At 41.6% G+C, this 22,024-nt stretch overlaps 1 protein-coding gene across 2 annotated transcripts in view; it reads left to right on the top strand.

Annotated features, from left to right (window-relative positions):
• Nucleotides 1-22,024, top strand: part of LOC126322174 (sodium/hydrogen exchanger 9B2-like) — a 166,340-nt gene that overhangs the window by 54,495 nt on the left and 89,821 nt on the right. For both annotated transcript variants that reach the window (XM_049994264.1, XM_049994263.1), the window contains exons 2-3: nt 15,768-15,924; nt 20,597-20,678. In XM_049994264.1, the coding sequence (XP_049850221.1) occupies nt 15,819-15,924; nt 20,597-20,678 (188 nt within the window). In that variant the 5' untranslated portion in view covers nt 15,768-15,818. The remainder of the gene's footprint in view (nt 1-15,767; nt 15,925-20,596; nt 20,679-22,024) is intronic.

A 22,024-nucleotide genomic window follows, 5' to 3' on the forward strand; every position in this document is an offset into this window, starting at 1 on the left:
TGTCTGACAGTTCTTTCTCGCATATATCTACAGGTGTAGTTGGAACGTCTTTATATACAATGTCTTTTACGAATCCCCACCAGAAAGAGTCCAGAGGCGTCAAGTCTGGCGAACAAGCCGGCCACGAAACATGTCCTCCGCGTCCAATTCAACGATTAGAAAATTATCTCTGTAACTCATTTCTTGCAATCAGCGAAAAATGTGCCGGACACCCCGCTGTTGATATCACATTCTGCACCTTGTTCCTATAGGTATTTCTTCCAATAACAGACCTAATGTTTCTTGCAAGAATGTAGTGTACTTCCTACCATTTAGAGTTCCTTCGATGAAAGAGGGGCCTATAATTCTGTCCTCCAGAATCACAAACCATACATTCACCGACCACTGTTTTTGGTGGGCAACTTGCCCTAGCCAACATGGATTTTCAGTCGCCCAATAATGCAAGTTGTCCAAATTAACGTTTCCACGGTTCGTGAATGTAGCCTCGTCAGTAAATTAAATGACATTAATAAATGTGTCATCCCTGAAGTTAAGCCCATCGGCAGAATTCAATGCGACGCATACAACACGCACCAGTTAATTCTTGGCGGGGACTGATATGGTAAGGATGATATTTATGGCGATGCAGAACACGAACAACACTTCTCTGGCTCATGCCAGATTCCTTTGTGGTTTGACGGGAACTGACACAAGGATATCGAACCACAGAGGCAGGAGTACCAATTTCCGTTTCCTCGTAAGTAACTTTCCTTTGCCAGATATGTTTCCAATGAGTTAAAGATCCAGTTGCTCTCGGTTTATCATACACATATTTAAATGTACGGCGTGTAGGGTGGAGAGCGTTGTTTTGTATCCCGCCTGGGAGGAGGCGCGTGGGTAAGGAACAGGAACAGGAAAAGGTACGAATCTCTCGGTACTGCAGTATGAATTTAAATCCTCTTTACTCAAGCAATGAGAATACATTACTTGCAAGGTGGTGCAAAGTTGAAGCGAATTGTTCTGGCTGGCTGCACCTGATGAAATGGGGAGAAACAGTCGCGGACCCCGACAGCACCGGCTAGAGGGCGCTGTCGTTGGTGTCTCTCATAGTGCCAACTTGACAACTATTCAGTGGCGTCGTTGGTATCGATACCACAACGTTGAGGATATCTTTCAGCTTATAAGTTCCTAGCTCTCACTCAATTTCGTTGGCGTTCTACGTAAATGAGAAGCGTGTCGATTTGTTCTTCGAAGGAATATATAATTCACATTCGCTTTATTCCACGATACTATTCTTACCGTTCATATTAGTGTTGTATTGCGAAACCGTCGAATGGTGTTTACATGTCGATGGCACGTTAGAGGAAACGCCCTATTCGACGAATATTTACTATTTGCACGATATGCGAGAGAGAACTGTCAGACATTGTGCCTCGATAAGTGCCGATGTGATAAGGAATACCACTCAATCCATGATAAGAAGATTGCAGCACTACATTGATACCAATGGTCATCATTTCGAACACATTCTGTAAATGGACGTTAATGCCACCTTTTTGAACTTCGTTGACGTTCAAAGACCTTACTGTTACACCTCACTGGATTCGTCTCGATAGCCACTATCAGAAAATAAGTATCAAATTATAGCATCCCATTTAAAAAAACAAAGCTGACCTTCATATCTCTGAGGAGGCGACCGCACCAAGCAACAAAAAACCAACGTCATGTTATGGCAACCATTGTCCCACGCAACACTTGTTCCACAAACTTTCGGAGTTATTCAAGGTGGCAATAGCTAGTGGCTCAGCCTGTATAAGGAATAGGAATGGACCTAAAATTGAACCCTATAGGTCTCCCTTTGTGATTATTCTCCAGTGACTAGAATTTTCTACCTTTCCGACATTGTCTGAATCGTTCAGCACAACGTTTCGCGTTTTGTTTGTTAAGTGTGATTCAAACCAGATGTACCTAAAGCCATTTTGTAAGAGAGTAACATGATCTACACACACATACCCCTTTGATACATCACAAAACTACCACAAAATGTCACTCCGTGGACTATAAAAATGTTCAGGTTATTACTTCCCACCATCCTTCTGGAACTCTTCGATTACGGAAGCCATCCCAATCCCCACGACGAAAGTTTTACTTACATGCGATGGAGGTTTTAACTTGGATTAAATGTGTAATCTGGCATTTGAAGTAGTCAGTTCTTGTTGATAATGGTGCAAAGCGCCTTTAGTTAATGCCTAGTGTTTCTAAACTAGAACATGTGATACTATATCTGTTAAAAAGGACATGCTAGTGGTTTCAATCTTTGTCATCTGAGTGATATTTCTGCGGCTGTTATGGTCTGGTTCGAGATGCCCAATAGCGTAAACGATGTGGACGGGAGCGCTGCACCGTCAATATTACTGCTCAGATGGCTGGATAGTTCAGCCGAAATATCAGCAAACGAGACCTGTTGGCTACGACTACATTCCCGTAATTTTGTAGAACATTTTAGCTGGCATTCCGCGGCCCTTCATTATCCACACTGAGAGACTGGTAAGACAAGGAAGGGTATTCTGGGGACGACAGGTCACATACTCTGAAAGGACGCTGCCGTTGCCGTTCCCCTTCTTCCATTACCCGAACTTGTGCTCCATTCCTAATGACCTTGTCGTCGGCAGGCCGTTAAACTCCGATCTTCCTTCCTTTCATTATTACTTCTACACAGGGGTCCTCAATTTTTCAAGCGAGCGTCAAAATATCGTTTCTTAAGTAGTTTTATTCAGAAAAATTAGTATTATGTTCAATTCTTCTATGGAGACGAAGAGTACAATTTCATTGCGGTACCACAAAGTAAAAGATAGGACGCAATTAAAGACTTCATTCATGTTACCCCTTGTTGAAGCGTCCGAGATACTGATAAATAGAACTCAAATCAACGAACTGTTATGGCTATAATCAGATGAGGTATTCATAGAAGTTTAATTATTTGCATTCCAAAGGAAAAATAAGTTTAGGGTTTAACGTCGTGTCGACATCGAGGTCAGTAGAAACGGAGCACAAGCTCGGACTGCTTCAAGAATGGGGTAGGAAATCGGTTCTTTCAGAGGAACCGTGCCGACCTTTACCTGGAGAGATTTAAGGAAATCACGGGAAACCTAGAGGTTGGATAAAAATATGGAAACAACTCCAGAAATCCATGCTTGAACACAAATGCATATACTAGCCAGGTCTGCAGGTTGCGCTGTTGCATTTGATCACGAAAGGCAGAGTCCTCAATAGAATGCAAGTATCAGTCATGGCCAGAGCAGAGTTCTGTGTTGTCGTGACTGCATTATGTCGGAACTAAGTGAGTACGAACATGGGAAAATTGTTTGGTAACCAAGGGAGCAGAAGTGTTTGATGTTTCAATAGGCACCAAATCGAAGATTTATAATGCTTACAGGGAAAGCGGAAAAGCGTCAGGCACTAACAGCGCGGATGCAAGCGTGTGTTGACTGATCGTGACGGACTGTAATTGAAGAGGATTGGGACGACAAAACAAGAGAAGTACAGCACCAAAAGCCACTGCAGAATTGAATGCCACACTCGCGAGTACTGTCAGCACCAAGACAACACGAATGGATTTCCACAAGCAGGGAATTTCAGAGCGAGCCGGAATTTCAGAACCACAGATTAATTATGCAAATGCCCATAATGGGAAACCGTGGTAATAAAGCCATAAAACTTGGAAGAATGTCATTTGGTGAGATGAAATTTGTTTCACACTGTTTCTAACTTATGGCTGGGTTTGCGTACTGAGCAAAAAAGACGTCAAAGGTTCGATGATAATTTGGACAGCCATGTCATGGTATTCATTTCACCCCATGGTTGTTCTGCAAAGTCGCGTTACTGCCGTGGATAATGTAACCGTTTTGGCTGGTAAGGTTCATCCCATGATGGAATGTTTTTCTCCCCGGTGATGATTCTGTGTTCCAGGACGACAGCACCAGATTCTCTCCTCGCCACCACAGTCACCAGGTCTCAACAATATTGTGCTTATGCGGTCCACTTCGTCTCTGTACTCCTCCATCATAGTTATCTGAATTTCCCACTGTTTTGCACGAGAAGGATATGAGATTCCGTTGAAAACTAGATAGGATCTGTTTTTATCCGTTCAGAGACGACTGGAGGCAGTATTGAATGTCAACGGTTTGTAGTTGTTGTTGTTGTTGTGGTCTTCACTCCTGAGACTGGTTTGATGCAGCTCTCCATGCTACTCTGCCCTGTGCAAGCTTCTTCATCTCCCAGTACCTACTGCAACCTACATCCTTTTGAATCTGCTTAGTGTATTCATCTCTTGGTCTCCCTCTACTATTTTTACCCTCCACGCTGCCCTCCAATACTAAATTGGTGATCTCTTGATGCCTCAGAACATGCCCTACCAACCGATCCCTTCTTCTAGTCAAGTTGTGCCACAAACTCCTCTTCTCCTCAACCCTATTCAGTACCTCCTCATTAGTTATGTGATCTACCCATCTCATCTTCAGCATTATTCTGTAGCACCACATTTCGAAACCTCCTATTCTCTTCTTGTTCAAACTATTTATTGTCCATGGTCCACTTCCAAACATGGCTACACTCCATATAAATACTTTCAGAAACGACTTCCTGATATATAAATCTATACTCGATGTTAACAAACTTCTCTTCTTCAGAAACGCTTTCCTTGCCATTGGCAGTCTACATTTTATATGCTCTCTACTTCGACCACCGTGTTATTTTGCTCTCCAAACAGCAAAACTCCTTTACTACTTTAAGTGTCTCATTTTCTAATCTAATTCCCTCCGCATCACCCGATTTAATTTGACTACATTCCATTATCCTCGTTTTGCTTTTGTTGATGTTCATCTTATATCCTCCTTTCAAGACACTGAAAATTCCGTTCAACTGCTCTTCCAGGTCCTTTGCTGTCTCTGACAGAATTACAATGTCATCGGCGAACCTCAAAGTTTTTACTTCTTCTCCATGAATTCTAATAGGTACTCCGAATTTTTCTTTTGTTTCCTTTACTGCTTGCTCAATATACAGATTGAATAACATCGGGGAGAGGCTACAACCCTGTCTCACTCCATTCCCAACCACTGCTTCCCTCTCATGCCCCTCGACTCTTATGACTGCCATCTGATTTCTGTACAAATTGTAAATAGCCTTTCGCTCCCTGTATTTTACCCCTGCCACCTTCAGAATTTGAAAGAGAGTATTCCAGTCAACATTGTCAAAAGCTTTCTCCAAGTCTACAAATGCTAGAAACGTAGGTTTCCCTTTTCTTAATCTTTCTTCTAAGATAAGTCGTAAGGTCAGTATTGCCTCACGTGTTCCAACATTTCTACGGAATCCAAACTGATCCTCCCCGAGGTCCGCATCTACCAGTTTTTCCATTCGTCTGTAAAGAATTCGAGTTAGTATTTTGCAGCTGTGACTTATTAAACTGATAGTTCGGTAATTTTCACATCTGTCAACACCTGCTTTCTTTGGGATTGGAATTATTATATCCTTCTTGAAGTCTGAGGGTATTTCGCCTGTCTCATACATCTTGCTCACCAGATGGTACAGTTTTGTCAGGACTGGCTCCGCCAAGGCAGTCAGTAGTTCCAATGGAATGTGGTCTACTCCGGGGGCCTTGTTTCGACTCAGGTCTTTCAGTGCTCTGTCAAATTCTCCACGCAGTATCGTATCTCCCATTTCATCTTCATCTACACCCTCTTCCCTTTCAATAGTATTGTCCTCAAGTACATCGCCCTTGTATAAACCCTCTATATATTCCTTCAACGTTTCTGCTTTCCCTTCTTTGCTTAGAACTGGCTTTTTATCTGAGCTCTTGATATTCATACAAGTGGTTCTCTTTTCTCCAAAGGTCTCTTTAATTTTCCTGTAGTCAGTATCTATCTTACCCTAGTGAAATAAGCTTCTATATCCGTACATTTGTCCTCTAGCCATCCCTGCTTAGCCATTTTGCACTTCCTGTCGATCTCATTTTTGAGACGTTTGTATTCATTTTTGCCTGCTCCATTTACTGCATTTTTATATTTTCCCCTTTCATCAATTAAATTCAATATTTCTTCTGTTACCCTAGGGTTTCTAGCAGCCCTCGTCTTTTTACCTACTTGATCCTCAGCTGCCTTCACTACTTCATCCCTCAGAGCTACCCATTGTTCTTCTACTGTATTTCTTTCCCCCACTCTTGTCAGATGTTGCCTTATGCTCTCCCTGAAACTCTGTACAACCTCTGGTTTAGTCAGTTTATCCAGATCCCATCTCCTTAAATTGCCACCTTTTTGCATTTTCTTCAGTTTTAATCTAGAGTTCATAACCAATAGATTGTGGTCAGAGTCCACATCTGCCCCTGGAAATGTCCTACAATTTAAAACCTGATTCCTAAACCTTACCATTATATAATCTAACTGATACCTTTTAGTATCTCCAGGATTCTTCCATGTATACAACCTTCTTTTATGATTCTTGAACCAAGTGTTAGCTATGATTAAGTTATGCTCTGTGCAAAATTCTACCAGACGGCTACCTCTTTCATTTCTTAGCCCCAATGAATATTCACCCACAATGTTTCCTTCTCTCCCTTTTCCTACTGACGAATTCCAGTCACCCATGACTATTAAATTTTCGTCTCCCTTCACTACCTGAATAGTTTCTTTTATCTCATCATACATTTCTTCAATTTCTTCGTCATCTGCAGAGCTAGTTGGCATGTAAACTTGTACTACTGTAGTAGGCGTGTGCTTCGTGTCTATCTTGGCCACAATAATGCGATCACTATGCTGTTTGTAGTAGCTTACCCGTACTCCTATTTTCTTATTCATTATTAAACCTACTCCTGCATTACCCCTATTTGATTTTGTATTTATAACCCTGTATTCACCTGACCAAAAGTCTTGTTCCTCCTGCCACCGAACTTCACTAATTCCCACTATATCTAACTTTAACCTATCCATTTCCCTTGTTTAATTTTCTAACCTACCTGCCCGATTAAGGGATCTGACATTCCACGCTCCGATCCGTAGAACGCCAGTTTTCTTTCTCCTGATAACAACGTCCTCCTGAGTAGTCCCCGCCCGGAGATCCGAATGGGGGACTATTTTACCTCCGGAATATTTTACCCAAGAGGACGCCATCATAATTTAATCATACAGTAAAGCTGCATGCCCTCGGGAAAAATTACGGCTGTAGTTTCCCCTTGCTTTCAGCCGTTCGCAGTACCAGCACAGCAAGGCCGTTTTGGTTAATGTTGCAAGGCCAGATCAGTCAATCATCCAGACTGTTGCCCCTGCAACTCCTGAAAAGGCTGCTGCCCCTCTTCAGGAACCACATGTTTGTCTGGCCTCTCAACAGATACCCCTCCGTTGTGGTTGCACCTACGGTACGGCCATCTGTATCGCTGAGGCACGCAAGCCTCCCCACCAACGGCAAGGTCCTTGGTTCATGGGGGAGGGTTTATCTACGCCATATTAGGTACGGTAATCTATTGTGTTTTTGGTGTTTTCATATTTTTGCCCACCCTCTGTAAATCAGGATGGCTACCCACCGATTTGATCCATCGCCCTCCCGAATGCACTCTCCACTGTGCTAACTACTGCACCACCTGCATCTGTTACATTAGTTGCATTTCCCTAATTTCAGAAACACTTACATCCAACGATTTTGTTCACAGTTGTAGTTCAGCAGCTGCAGAATATTTCAACGATGATTAAAAAGTGCAGCTGCGACTAGCTTTTTTATCGTCGTTTGACTTGAAAATTTCGATCAGAAATAGTACATTCGATAAAAAAAATCATCAATAATGGCCCTTCAAGCAAACTGAGACCGTAAATCCATTCAGCTTACGAGAAAAAATATTTCCTAGGTGTGTCGCTTTATTTATTTATATATATTTGTGCATTTATTTTACCTGGAAAGATTAGGGCCTTCAGGTCCTCTCTTACACCTAACCAGGCATACTCAAATTGAACGAGTTACAGTTTCTACAGAACATTAAGGACATATAACGTATTATACAGTATTGATGTTAAAGAAAAGAAAATAGAGATTATAACAGTAGTTCAATGATAATTATAACAATCAAAAAATAATTATAACAATCAAGAATAATAATGATAATAATAATAGTAATGACTATGTATATGAAAGTAAACATACTTTTCTTTTGTGAACGTCAGTCCTATTGTTAGTTGGGAATTTCCTCGTTATGTTCTTGCAGCTTGTGAGTTATTCTCATCGAGCAGAGACATAAGACGATAGAATGGGGTGAAAGAGATATACAAGAGGTAGATAGGTTAGAGGAAGAGAAGTAGAATGGTAAAATTCGAAGCTGTGATGGAGAGGAGAAAGAAAGAGATGAGAGGGGCACAACAATGGTGGCTATACCGTCCCTAATATGTAAGTTTTGAGTTCCCTCTTGAATGTTGAGTGGTTCTGGATAAGACGCAGATCACGAGGGAGCGCGTTCCATAGTCGTATGGCTGAGATGGAGAATGACACGGAGAAAGATTTTGTGTTATGTAAAGGTACAGCCAAGATGCTAGACGTATCCGATCTGGTATTGCGATTGTGGAATGATGATAGGTGTTTAATGTGAGAAGATAAGTATTAGGGGCACCAGTGGCTAAGAAATCGATGAAATAAGCACATCGAGTGGAGATCGCGTGCCTTATGTGGGCGTATCCAACCTAGCTGGGAGTATGAAGGACTGATATGATTATACAACCGAATATTGCACACGTATCTAACGCGAGCATTCATCACTAGCTCGAGGCCTCTAGAATTTTCACTATTTGTGCCGTGTTGAACTACATCACAGTAGTAAAGATTAGGGAAGACTAGTGTTTGGACTAATTTTTGTTTAACATGGGTTGGGAATATTTTTCTAAATTTTTGAATTGCATGTAGGGAGGAGAACGCTTTCTGGCAAGCTGTGACTGTTTGTTCTTCCCAGTTTAGGTGTTCATCCAAGATTATTCCAAGGTCTTTTACTGTTTTTGGTATGGTAGTTGGGTACCATTGAGGGACTGTTTCGCGAAAGTACCGGCTGATTAACTTTGGATGAGATATAAGTATGACCTGAGATTTCTTGGGGTTTAGTTTCAGACGTAGGTTCTGTGCCCATCAAGAAACAGAGCAAAGATCTGCGTTCATACTCGCTACTGCGTCAGCAATGTTCTTGGGGCTTGCACTTATGTACAAATTCAATTAGTAGACATCGATGTTTGTATATGTTCACTTACGCTAAATGAGAACGCTGCCTTCAGACGAATTATTCATTAAGTTGTAGAAGGGACCCCCTGGTACAGTAGCTGCAGAAGTCTTTCATTGTATAGCATACAGAAATATTTAACTGTACGTGGTTACGTTACTCATGAGATTCGAGTTTTCACAATTTAGGATAGACGCATCGATTTACTGTTGATTATTTCGATGTCATCAACTGATTGCAAGATGTATAGTGACAATCACAAAATAATTCACATATGCAACATCATCTTAGTTACGATTATTTGAAATAGAAAAGAATGCTAGAAATGTTTTTAACAGAGACAAAATGTCAGAATCCGTCCGCCAGATTTATATCTAAATGTCCTCTGATGGAATGCAGTGAGGGTATGTATGAAACAATATTTTGTGTGGCCATAGTTAGGTATTGTTTCCGACAAATTTACTCGATGTTTCAAGAGTGCAAAATTATACACTAGCTACATGATACTAACAATCTACAACGATTATTGAGACTTATACCATGGAACGTCGTTTCGCAATTAACTGTGAAGAATGCGCAAAATTTTGTATTCTCCAAACGGGAAGGATAGTTAGCACACGATTTAAAGAAGATACAACAATAAGCGACAATAATCCATCCAACTTTGCTGCCCACTTAAAAGATACTAACTACAAAATGCATAATATAGATGAATAACTTCAAAAGTTACATGTTACAGGAAGAAAAAATTAAGGACATAATGAAACAAACTGAAATTTACATCGACCTATCAGACCAGTCAGACATATTTTTAAATAAACAAAAAGACATGAAGAATGGAAAATTCCTAAACAACTTTTTACAAATTCTACGGCGAAGCGTTACAGAACCATACAATGTATAACTGTCGGTAATAAATATTACTGTAATGCTAAAGGTCTCGCTACAATAAAATAGTTCGAGTCTTGTGGTTTCTAATACTATTCCATTAAAGAAGTGTGATCGATTTTATATATGTTGTTACTTTTAACTGAAGACATTGAAATATCTCGAAAACTACACGTAGGATGAAAAAAAGTTATAATTCCAATTTGTTTGTCTCGAAGGGAGACATCCAGTGATACTACACTCGACTCCCCCCCAATCCCAACCCCGTGCGTGGGTGGCGAGAGGGCAACTTTGAAATCTTCAATGGGAACCCCTTTTTTCATTGCAGATTACTATTCTATTCTACGGTAAAATCTACATACGTTTTGACTGAAGTATCTTCTTCGTTTTGCCACAGATGGTTTTGTAATCGGAGGAATAGAAATGAGTACACAATCGTAATTTACGGTATTCTCTCAATGGCCCTTGAATATCCAATGGCACGTTGGATACCACCTCCATGCTGCGAGGGTAGGACAGGCCAGTATTTTAAGACTTCTAATTGGAAACCCTACATTGTAATATTCCGACATATCTGGGAGGGGATTACTCGATGCGCCACTGTGGCCGAGGCTCAAGGCGAACAATACTCTACTTTTCCAGTTAGAGTATGTGTTCAAACGTAGTATCGCCAACTTCAAAACACTTTCTGATTCGATTTCCAAATGATAGAAGCATGTCTGCGGCGTTTCTGATGCGGTCGACCATATCTTCACAGCCTGTTGGCACTTGCTGGTACACCTTATCTTTTAAGTATCCCTAGAAAGAAACCCGACGACGTCAAATCCGGTGACCTAGCAGGCCAATTAATAAGGGCACCTCTGCCGATCCACCGACCAGTGTAAACACGGTCCTTACCTCCCTTGTTTCAATTGCCTAATGCGTTGGTGGACAACTGTCACGCTAAAACCGTATACGTCATCGAACGTCCAGGGCAACATCCTGCAGTATTACCGGTAGTTTCTGTTCCAAATTCGTTATATATTTGTATCCATTCAAAGTGGGGTTGATAAATATGGTTCAAATGGCACTGAGCACTATGGGACTTAACTTCTGAGGTCATCAGTCCCCTAGAACTTAGAACTACTTAAACCTAACTAACCTAAGGATTTCACACACATCCATGCCCGAGGCAGGATTCGCACCTGCGACCGTAGCGGTCGTGCGGTTCCAGACTTTAGCACCTAGAACCGCTCTGCCACTCTAGCCGGCCCGATAAATATGGACCAATGAGTTTGTTCTCCATAACGACATATAATACGTTAACCGTCCATGAACGTTGATGGTCAACTTGCCATAACAAGTGGAGATGGCCTACATTCCAGTGATGCATGTTATGCTGGTTAACGCTACCATAGTCTGAGAATGTAGACTCATCGGAAAATAGTGCCTCGGCAAAGAACGTGTGGGGTCGTTTGCACTTGTTGACATGCTCATTCACAAAACACTATGCGATTAAGGAAATTCTGCTCCATCAAGTTCTTGATGCAGTGACGCGTGGTATGGAACATACGACGATGCAGTATTATGACAATACCACCTATATCATGCGCTGTTCTGCACTGTCGCCAGTATAGCTATTTCATTAACTTTTCCTTCGTTTTTTTGCCGGTCTGACGCTGCCATCAGACATAAAGGTGTTCACAACCTTGTAAAAAAACGAAAGAGAGCGAAATTTCTCTGGGAAACGCTTGGCGACATCAGCCTCAACCTTTTTCTTACAGTCTTCTTAAATCAGGATCATTCCATTTTTTCCTTCTGTGTCTGCAACATTCACCGTCCACTTGCACGTCTGTTTCCCAAACGATGGGTAGGTGTGCAGACAACAAACACTGCGGAGGCGCTGTAATTGTTCCATGCAGCCGCATTAATTAAGTTTCTTCTTCGGATATTTTGACTGTATACCGTCTAGCCGTCAGCAGAGAGAGCAGGGAGACCGAGTTCCAGCACTTGCTCCATCCTTTTAAACCAGCGGACCGTGCCATTGCGCTTGTGGCCACAGATGCACAAGGCACCAGAGACGTTGATCGTCGGCAAAGAGGTACAGCATTTGCAAGAAATTAGATCGATAGCTGCACCGTCGATCCACACGGGGATACTGATGTATCATTGCGAGCTGCACCGTTGCGACGTCTTTGTGAGTTAATCACAGAAAGTGCCAGATTCCATAATTTGTCCAAGCTGAAGACGGTATCTCTCTTAATTAAATTCGTCGCCATCAGAATTTCACTCGCTTCTTTCATTACTGAGCACCGGAAAGTTGAAGTAGAGGCAAAAATTTCGACGTTATCGTACACCATAGAGTGCCTAATGTGATTACAATTCTCTGACACCGCCGATTTATTGGGTTGCAATAGCCGAGTGTACATGCGGTGCTCTGTGCATCTCTCATGGACTATACGTGTTGTCTGTCCGATGTATGAAAGGCCACATTCACACGGATCTTGTAACGCCATGTTTCCGAAGCACCAAACCATCTTTAACGGAACCCAGGGGTGCTGGTATCTTTGGTGGAGGGCGAAAAATCACTTTCACTTTGCTGAGGATTCATCCTATTTTTGACGATAGGCTTCCCATGTACAGCAGAAAATCCGTGGATTTCAAGCTTTCCGTATTTCTTGTGCATTGCTTATGTCCACTGTTGGTTTAATTTGTAGCGCCTTACGTGTGTGCTGTAGAGAATACCCGTTGGTTTCAAATACTCTTCTCTAGTGCAGAAGCTCGTCCTCTAGACTGCTCTCGTTGTCAATGGCGTGTGCTCTGTGTACCAGAGTTCTGAGAACACTCATCATCAATAGCTATTTACAAGTAAACATAAATCTGTATGGGCCTGTTTCCAATATACTGTACGTCCCAAAGTGCCATCATCTATGCGTCTTACCAAAACATCCAAAAATGGAAGGGATCCATCTTTATCGACTTCCATTGTGAACTGTATTTGTCCGTGGATGGAATTCAGAAGATTTAAAGATTCTTTGAATTTAACTTCACCATGGGGCCACAGTAACAACGTGTCATCAACATATCTCAAAAATACTGAGGAATTCAAGGTAGCAGATTCCAGCGCCTCTTCCTCGAAGTCCGCCTTAAAGAAGTTGGCACCAAGGGCGACAAGGAACTACCCATGGTGACACCGCCAGTTTGTTCATAACATTCGTTATCGAATAAAAAAAATATGCCGAAAAAATATACGTTTAAACAAAAATGAAATCTCTTTATCAAAGCTTTAACCAATGAGAAATAATTATTTTGAAAGATGAACCTTTTTGGACAACGACACTACATCGAAATTAAGTAATACATCAGAATGGTCCAGCTTGAGCGATTTTAGTTTGACAATGAAATTCACAGAGTTACATATGTGATGAGCGCATTTTCTCGCAAGAGGCTTTAATAACAACGCTAAAGGTTTGGCACAGTTATACGTACTTGAGCCAATGTCACTCACTACCGGACACAGACGAACATCTTTCTTATGGATCTTTGGAAGTCCATAAAGCCTCGGAGGAACCGCATCACTTGGTTTCAGTCTTCGCACAACTTGTGATGGAAAAGGGGAGACGTTCAGATGCAAAGCAGTCTTCCTTACCCCCTGGTTGGTGAGTTATTTACTGATCTTCCGTCATGTTCTACCACTCAATAAACTATTCATTTTATCACGACAGTCTTCACGAGACATTAAAACAGTGGCGTTACCTTTATGAGCTGGAAGAACCACCATCTCTGTATCCTTGTGAAGCTTACGTAGTGCAGCTCTCTCTGCCACAGAAAAGTCATTCTTTCCTAGGCGACCCTTCATAACCGCTCGACATTTTAGCGTCTTATTTCTTCTGATGATTTCGTGGAAAAAAGTCGAACTGCTTCTTCAATAGCACTGATCACCGCAGGTACTGGTAAAACCTTTGGCGTGAGTGCAATGTTCAGTCCTTTACCTAGACCATCATTGCAGCGTAGTCCAAATCTTTATCCGGCACATTAATGACGGAGCGTCGAATAACAGTTTTTTGATGCGAAGTCGTCTCAAGCAAACTTTGCTGTCTGTCTCGATGTGGCTACCTCACAAACCCAGTCAGAATTGGCCCACGTAATACCATATATCCATTTCCATGAATCGTAAGGTAACTCCACAGGCGATAAAGCTGTTCAGAAACCAGGTCCAATTTTGACGGGTAAAACGGATCCTCTCTATAGCACTAGCAGCACCAGCTTCAAATATAATCTTATACATGGAAGTAGATTTTATAAAATGTACTAATCTGGAAAACTTAGGAACTTTGCCATGGTCACAGCACTTAATTCAAAATCTTAAAGAGGTCAGTAATCCCGTTATAAACATATCCAATCGTCGAATAGTTAAAATCATCTCCTCCCGGAAGAGGTACTTGATGTGCATTTTCATATTATCACGGCACAATGATTGTTCCATAAAATTTAGGGCAAGCAGCCGCATAAATTTCATTTCTTCTTGTGATAGTTCGGCTGTATACCGTCCAGCCATCAGCAGAGTGAGCCGTGTGACCGAGCTCCAGTACTTACTCCGTCCTTAGATACCAGCGGACCGCACCGAGCGAGGTGGGGCAGTGGTTAGACACTGGACTCGCATTCGGGAGGACGACGGTTCAATCCCGCGTTCGGCCATCCTGATTTAGGTTTTCCGTGATTTCCCTAAATCACTCCAAGCAAATGCCGGGATGGTTCCTCTGAAAGGGCACGGGCGACTTCCTTCCCCATCCTTCCCAAATCCGATGAGACCGATGACCTCGCTGCCTGGTCTCCTTCCCCAAACAATCCAATCCAATCCTGCGGACTGCGCCAGTGCGCTTGAGACCACAGTTACACAAGGCGCCAGAGACGTTGATCGGCGGCAAAGAAGTTCAACATATGTAAGAAATTAGATCTATGGCGGCACGGTCGATCCACATGGTGATATCGATGTATCACTGCAAGCTGCACCTTTACGACGTTTTTGTGAGTTTATTACAGAAAGTGTCGTATTCCATGATTTGCCCAAGCTGAAGACGCTATCTCTCTTAATTGAATTCGTCGGCAACGGAATTGCAATTGCTTCTTTCATTACTGAGTCCCGGAAAGTGAAGTGGATGCAAAAATTTCGACGTTATCGTACACTATAGAAAGCCCAGTGTCAATACAGTAGGGACCGATGACCTCAGCAGTTTGGTCCTTTAGGAATTTCTTTAAAATAGTTGTAATCTTCTTAGTGTAATAACGATAAAAACGTCGCCCTTATGCATAAGAGCTTTACAGCACCTGTTCGAAAGTATTGTGCTCCCGACATAGTGAAAAACCTTTTCTAACTTATTTTTTGACAATTACATGCATCATAGGAGCAAGGACGTACATGGCATAACGTACCAACAAAAAATCGTTGATAAAGTAAGTTATAATGCACTTAGTACTTCTAGAGATATGACTTGTTCCTATGTTAAAATCACAAGTGAGATTAATGTATTCAATACAGGTAGAATGCTTCTGTTTTAGATACTTGAAAACGGCCTAAGACCAAAATTGTACAATTTTACATGAAATAAAGAGAACGGCGGCTGAGGGCATCACTAAATCATTCAAAAATACTTCACATACATGACACTGTCCATTCTGTTCGCAGGTGGCTTTATTGCTGCAAATTTATAGCCAGTGGTAAGACTGGAAATTCGACATGTTTGGGGAGAGAAAGGAATTTGACGTGACAGCAGCTGCCAACAACGAGCCAGAGTTCAAGATGACGATGGCACCACCCCCCGACGTCAGCGAAGACAATAGACGTAAGTAAGAACCACATTCCTTCTGTTGCACACTCTGTAAACTTTTTTAGTTTTTATAATACCCATCCATAACTCCCACTGACAGACTTTAGCAAAGGAGATTGTGTGTAAGAGAGAGAAAGATAATAAGGGCTGCATCGATATAGCTGTACTTCATCGGTAACTGCATTTACTCGACGCAACTGACGCCGGAATGCAGTTGCATGCTGACGTAGTTTTACTCCTTGACTCTCTCACTCATCTGTTTCAGACGTTTATAGTTATATTCTATGTGCTTATTGAAGAAGCAATGAGCTGCTCCTTTAATTCATCTGCTAGAATGGCTACTGCCATTTAGTGTCTTGAATGATCACAAAAGTCGATGTATCGCTTTTGTGGTATTCGATACATTGTTTACACGTCATAATGACGTCACATTTGCCTGATTCGGTGGGACCAATGTTACCCATTCGATGTACCCCAGAGTACCATCTCACCATGGAAGTAAAAAGTAAGGGCGATGGCACTTTAGACTTAACACTGTACGTTGTTTAGAAGCGATAGGGGGTGCGGCCTGCCGCCATCTTAAATAGCCAGATTATTGTTTACGATTGCTTCTTGATCATTATTTCTGTCGTGCGCACGCAACAGTTGTTTTAAATTCTAAAAATTGCAGTGCTTTCATGAATAACACAGTGTCAGGAAGGCAATTTCGAATGTTTTTCTGTTCTTGGACATGTATTTACTCTAATAATACGACACTTTTGGCCTAGTTAATGTAACTTTTTTTGTAATAATTTTCAATAACCAAGAAAAGAAGGATGTGATGTAAAGAGGAAGCTTTCGTAATCCATTTATACTTCTTTTAGCACCGATAGCAAGTAAAGCAGGAACTCTGAAACTAATACTTGTGTCCTCGCTGTTACTGCTTGTTGTTGTTACATTTTCACCTTTCAACTCGTATGCACAGCATTTTTAATGTTGCCGCGCGTTATTAGCCGAGCGGTCTTGGGTGCTGCAGTCACGGACTGTGCGGCTGGTCTCGGCGGAGGTTCGAATCCCCCCTCGGGCATGGGTGTGTGTGTTTGTCCTTAGGATAATTTAGGTTAAGTAGTGTGTAAGCTTAGGGACTGATGACCTTAGCAGTTAAGTCCCATAAGATTTCACACACAAATTTTAACATTTTTCTTTAATGTTCATATGCAAAACAGTTTTAATCTTCACCTTAGCGAAAATCGTACCTGCGTGTTCTTTGTTAATAGATTAACGTGTGTAATTAGGAAAGAAGCAGGGAATGCTATCGTATCTTGTGAATGTCAACAAAGTAAACGATTCTTGAAATGTCAAAGAAACAAAACTGCATAGAAGTATACCTCCATGCAGAATAGAATTCTTGTTTCATTAGACTGTCAGTAAAAAAAAATAGTCTCACTATAGTTTACACGCCTTCTCACATTGAAGTGTTATCTATGTGGCCAATAATAGCAAGTTACAGGGCAAGATTCAAATGGTTCAAATGGCTCTCAGCACTATGGGACTTAACATCTTAGGTCATCAGTCACCTAGAACTTAGAACTACTTAAACCTAACTATCCTAAGGACATCACACACATCCATGCCCGAGGCAGGATTCGAACCAGCCACCGCAGCAGTCACGCGGTTCCGGACTGAAGCGCCTAGATCCGCACAGGGTAAGAAAAGATATATATTTTTTAAAGCATGTTCCAGCATTATGCAATACTATAAATGTAATTAAGGGGATAGTCTCAAACGCTTAGTCGCCGTAAAATCGATGTTTTGCTGTAACATGTATGTAAGTAATTTTTGTAATGATAGCCTATCTTTCCGACAGTGGCCTATTTGCTTCTTTTGGCGGAATATTTCCCGCCAGTAACGCTGTCAGTTTTTGAGGAAAAACCAGACATACAAACGAACATATTGCTTGAATGTGGCCACTTACGAATGATATGTGATATCTTTAAAGTTTAGATTACGATCAGATCGATTAGCAAACCTGTAAATGATGCAAGCTGAAATTTTTAACGAAACAACTATTTGGCCACACAATTAAAGCACAATCTCTGGCTGTACCAAAGTTTCTCTGAAGTCAAAAAGACTACAATGAAATAATGGTAAATTGATCTCTTTCGGATAGCTCAGATGGGAAACTAGAGTTAGAAAAATCTAATTTTTACATTCGAGTCCCAATAAAACAGATAATTTTAGTCTTTCACATATTTACTTCACAACGTACAGCGCTGCGATGTGAGAGATATTCTCGTAAGACTATATCTACGGCAAAGCAACATTTCTATTGTAAGTTGTTTAAGACAACAACTCTCGTCCATCCAATTCTCGATGCGTAATGCATTAGTTGTAACCCTTATACAGTACTGCCTAGCTTCCTTATGTCCTGATGTCGGTAGGAGCACGGACTCCAGAATACAGCGAAATAGATGACGTACCACCTTGACCCATGGTCCCTCAAACAGATCTCATAACATACGGAGATCTGTCAGAGCTGGATCCAAGGCGCGCACTTCTCGTTCGATTGGATCGCAGTTGTGTTAAATAGGAATGAGGTGACGCCCATGGGGAGATACACAACTACCCTCAACCTCTTGTAAAGTTCTCCAAGCCATTCTGACGAAGTAAGGTAGAGCATTGTCCTGGGAGGTGCAGCTCATCTGCGACGAAATGGGGTTGAACAAATCGATGAACACAATCTGTAGGTAATTTTCACAACGTTCTTCTGAATGGTTTGACTGTTCACCAGTTGTTACTCTGAATTGAACTAGCTATTTAACAGCTGCATTGTGGTCGCTCTGCCCGCTTTGACAATGCTTGATAGTCAGCCGCTGAGTGGACGAGTGGGAATATATTTCCTGGAAAAAGCCTCTCACTTGAGTCGATAACACGCAATAAAGTTCTGTAACTCAGTAACATCGGAAATACAGTATCTCATATGCCGGACTCCCATCTGGCCACGATCAAATATGCTGATATCTCGCATTTTGCCAATCCTGTGCCGGATTCTTATTACAGCCTGTACAAAGTCCGATGATCTCCCCCACGTGACATGGCGAGTTATTCCACTGGCTTTGGCCTCAGGAATCCAACAGGTCTGTCACCCAGTTCAGTTGCTCGTGACTTTGAATGTCACACCTTAGGAATACAGTCAGTGCTGACAAATCGACCATCAGCGATGAAAAACATCGAGTGTTGATCATGTGACTTAGAACGAAGCACTGGGCGCATATTACTCTGTCGTAAAATGTTCTTCAAGCTATTCATGGTGTTCGGAAATTCCCATTACAAGCTCCCAGGACTTGTAGGGGGGAGTGAGTACTTAATATTTTGAATAGAAATCCATGTCCGAAACGTCATCCAACGGCGCTGCAGAGCGCCAAAGTTACAGGCACCTGCGCCTGTAAATTTGTGTATACACAAGGTGATTCCTTAATGATGTTACAGGCTTTCAAGAATGAGGGAGAAGGATAATAGTATCAACTTGAGGTAAGGGTCGTTGTACTGGAAACAAACGAATTGAAAGTCGTGAGCGAAAACCGTTCGGATACCTCTGACAGTGAAATGTATGTAACTGTATTGTTGTTGCTAGAATTGAAGAGTATGTAACTTTCAGAGGTGATAGTATGGACCAAAACAAGAAAGAATGTCTAGTAAACAAGGGCTCTAAAATGCATACCTGGGGAGCTATGAGCAGTTCTTCATCTTCGCAAGCGTGAAACATATCTCCTTTATGGAACAAGGGCTCATAGATCCTAAGGTATGGATTTTAGAGCCCATGTTTACTGGACTATTTTTATTGTTTTGGTCCATACTATCACCTGTGGAAGTTTGCTACCCTAAAGTCTTAACAACAACAATACAGTTGCATGTATTCCACTGTCAGAGGTATTAGTACGGTTTTCACTTACAGCTCCGGTCAGGGACCCTTAACTCAAATTGATACGGTTATTCTTCTCCATCGTCCTTGAAAGTTTATAACATAATCACGAAATCACACATACATATATTTATGGCGCCGTTGCCTATAGCTTTGACGCTCTGTAGCGTCGTTGAATGACATTTCCGGACATGGACTCCTATTCAAAATATTATCTATTCATTCCCCTCAGCAAGTCCTAGAAATTTACAACGAGAATTTCCGAGCACTCTGTATACGTAAACCAGGACATAGTCAGGACAGGTAACTATGACACAGAGATTATTATAAACTGATAAACATAGTATTAAAAAAGTTACAGTTGCAACTGTTTGTTTAGAACATCCTGAAACAGGGATCGCTAGTTCTGGATCGGCAGAGATCGCTTGACTTTGGCTCTCTAACGTCTTGCGTTCATCCACTCCCAACACTGGCGATCCAGCAATAATGCATCCTTATGTACCGTAGCTTTTACGAAATACTGTAACTGTAAAGTTGCGCCGTGCCCAACCATTAAGCCTATGTGAAGTGCTACGAGGCAAAACGGCCATCTCCCCTCTTCGACGATTGTTGTGGTGGGAGTCGGTGGGCCGAGTTTTTTTCCTCCACTCCCCGCCCCCATGCTGATAATTCGCTCAGGACGTTGTGAACAGACCACATGTTTGTGAATGAAATAACTGTTTAATAACGACGAAATTGTGTCCTTGCCTTTGTGATTTTTTTATACGATCACTCTTTTTCTTTCAGATAAATCAGAAGTGGCGACGTCCGTGTCGGTCTCGACCATTGATCTCGTCGAAGAGAGCTCAGACACTTCCAGAGTAAAAATGTAAGTTGAGACTAAATCAATTCTAAAGGTCTTTTACGAAAAATATTATCAGAAACTTGCTCACTTCGTACAAGATACCAGGTGATACTAACTTGTCGACAGTTCTTCGATTTCAGCCTCGTCTGCACATCCTGTCTCACATGCACACTATCAATTCGTGACGTTTAGCTCTGTGGTCCTTTTCGGCTGATGGTGATGAATAATCTACATGAGAACACTAGGGTTTCAGTGTCTCCTAACCTTCCATATCCAGAGCCATTCATAACAATACAAACATAACACACCAATGCTAAAGAATTCGCCAAAACCATCATCACTGCCCAGATGCTCGCTCGGCACTCTACATTCAAGGAAAAATTACAGTATGTCCCGAAAACAGCGATGCAAATGGGTCGCAACATTTGTATCGAACTAGCAACTACAGCTTGTTGGTTTCAAAGGAGTGGATAGCATGTAAAACGCTTCTTAATTGCAGTATTTATCTCTGATTTTTGTGGAGTGTTTGAAGCTTGATAACGAGTCAAACGTGTGACGGAACAGAAACAAATATGGCAAAGTGTTCTGGCCATGGTCAGTCTTGTACTGCAACGGCGCCTGCAAACTGATCCTCTTTCATCATCAGCAAAAAGTTACTGCTTGTTTACTAGGTCATTTACAATGGGACCGCTCCTATTCGTCACCACTGACGTCCTCCATATTTATGTTATATGAAGGATTTGATCAGATATGAAACTGACAGAAGTGGCAGCACCGGATGAAAAGGGGCTTATAAAATTTTTGGCGCAGGTCGGACGAGGCATGAGCCACATATATTAACGTAATTTCCAGACAGCGGCTGGCGCGACAGATGGAGTGGAGGACTGTAACCTAAAGGTTGTAGAGTTGAGTCCCTACGCGTAAACTTTTCTTATATTCAGTTTTTTAGTACTTAAACAAGAAATAAAGAGAAATAATGTGCATACCGTTTATTAATATTTTCATAACTTGGTATGAAAAGGAAAGAGAAATCTTACAACAGCGTTATACAGAATTTTTTTGAGTTTTCTGATGAATCTGTACGTGCAGGATAAGGATTTTATTTTTGTAACTGACTTCTGGCGAGGACAAACAAATCCAAAATAATATGACGATATTTTTCAAGATGAAGAACGATTTAAAATGATACCACCTCAAACGCACTCCGCTAGTGCAACCCTACGATGTACGTTTTTATGGTCAGCTACAGAATTTGATCAAAAAGCTTCAAAACTACTCTAATCCCATAGGGAGAGAAAAAGAATCACATTCCGAGGAGACTGTATAAAAATACATTTCACTGAGTATCGCCAGCCATCATTGCCAATATT

Source organism: Schistocerca gregaria, chromosome 2 (genome assembly GCF_023897955.1).
Source record: "Schistocerca gregaria isolate iqSchGreg1 chromosome 2, iqSchGreg1.2, whole genome shotgun sequence".
In the NCBI taxonomy this organism is placed as follows: domain Eukaryota; kingdom Metazoa; phylum Arthropoda; class Insecta; order Orthoptera; family Acrididae; genus Schistocerca; species Schistocerca gregaria.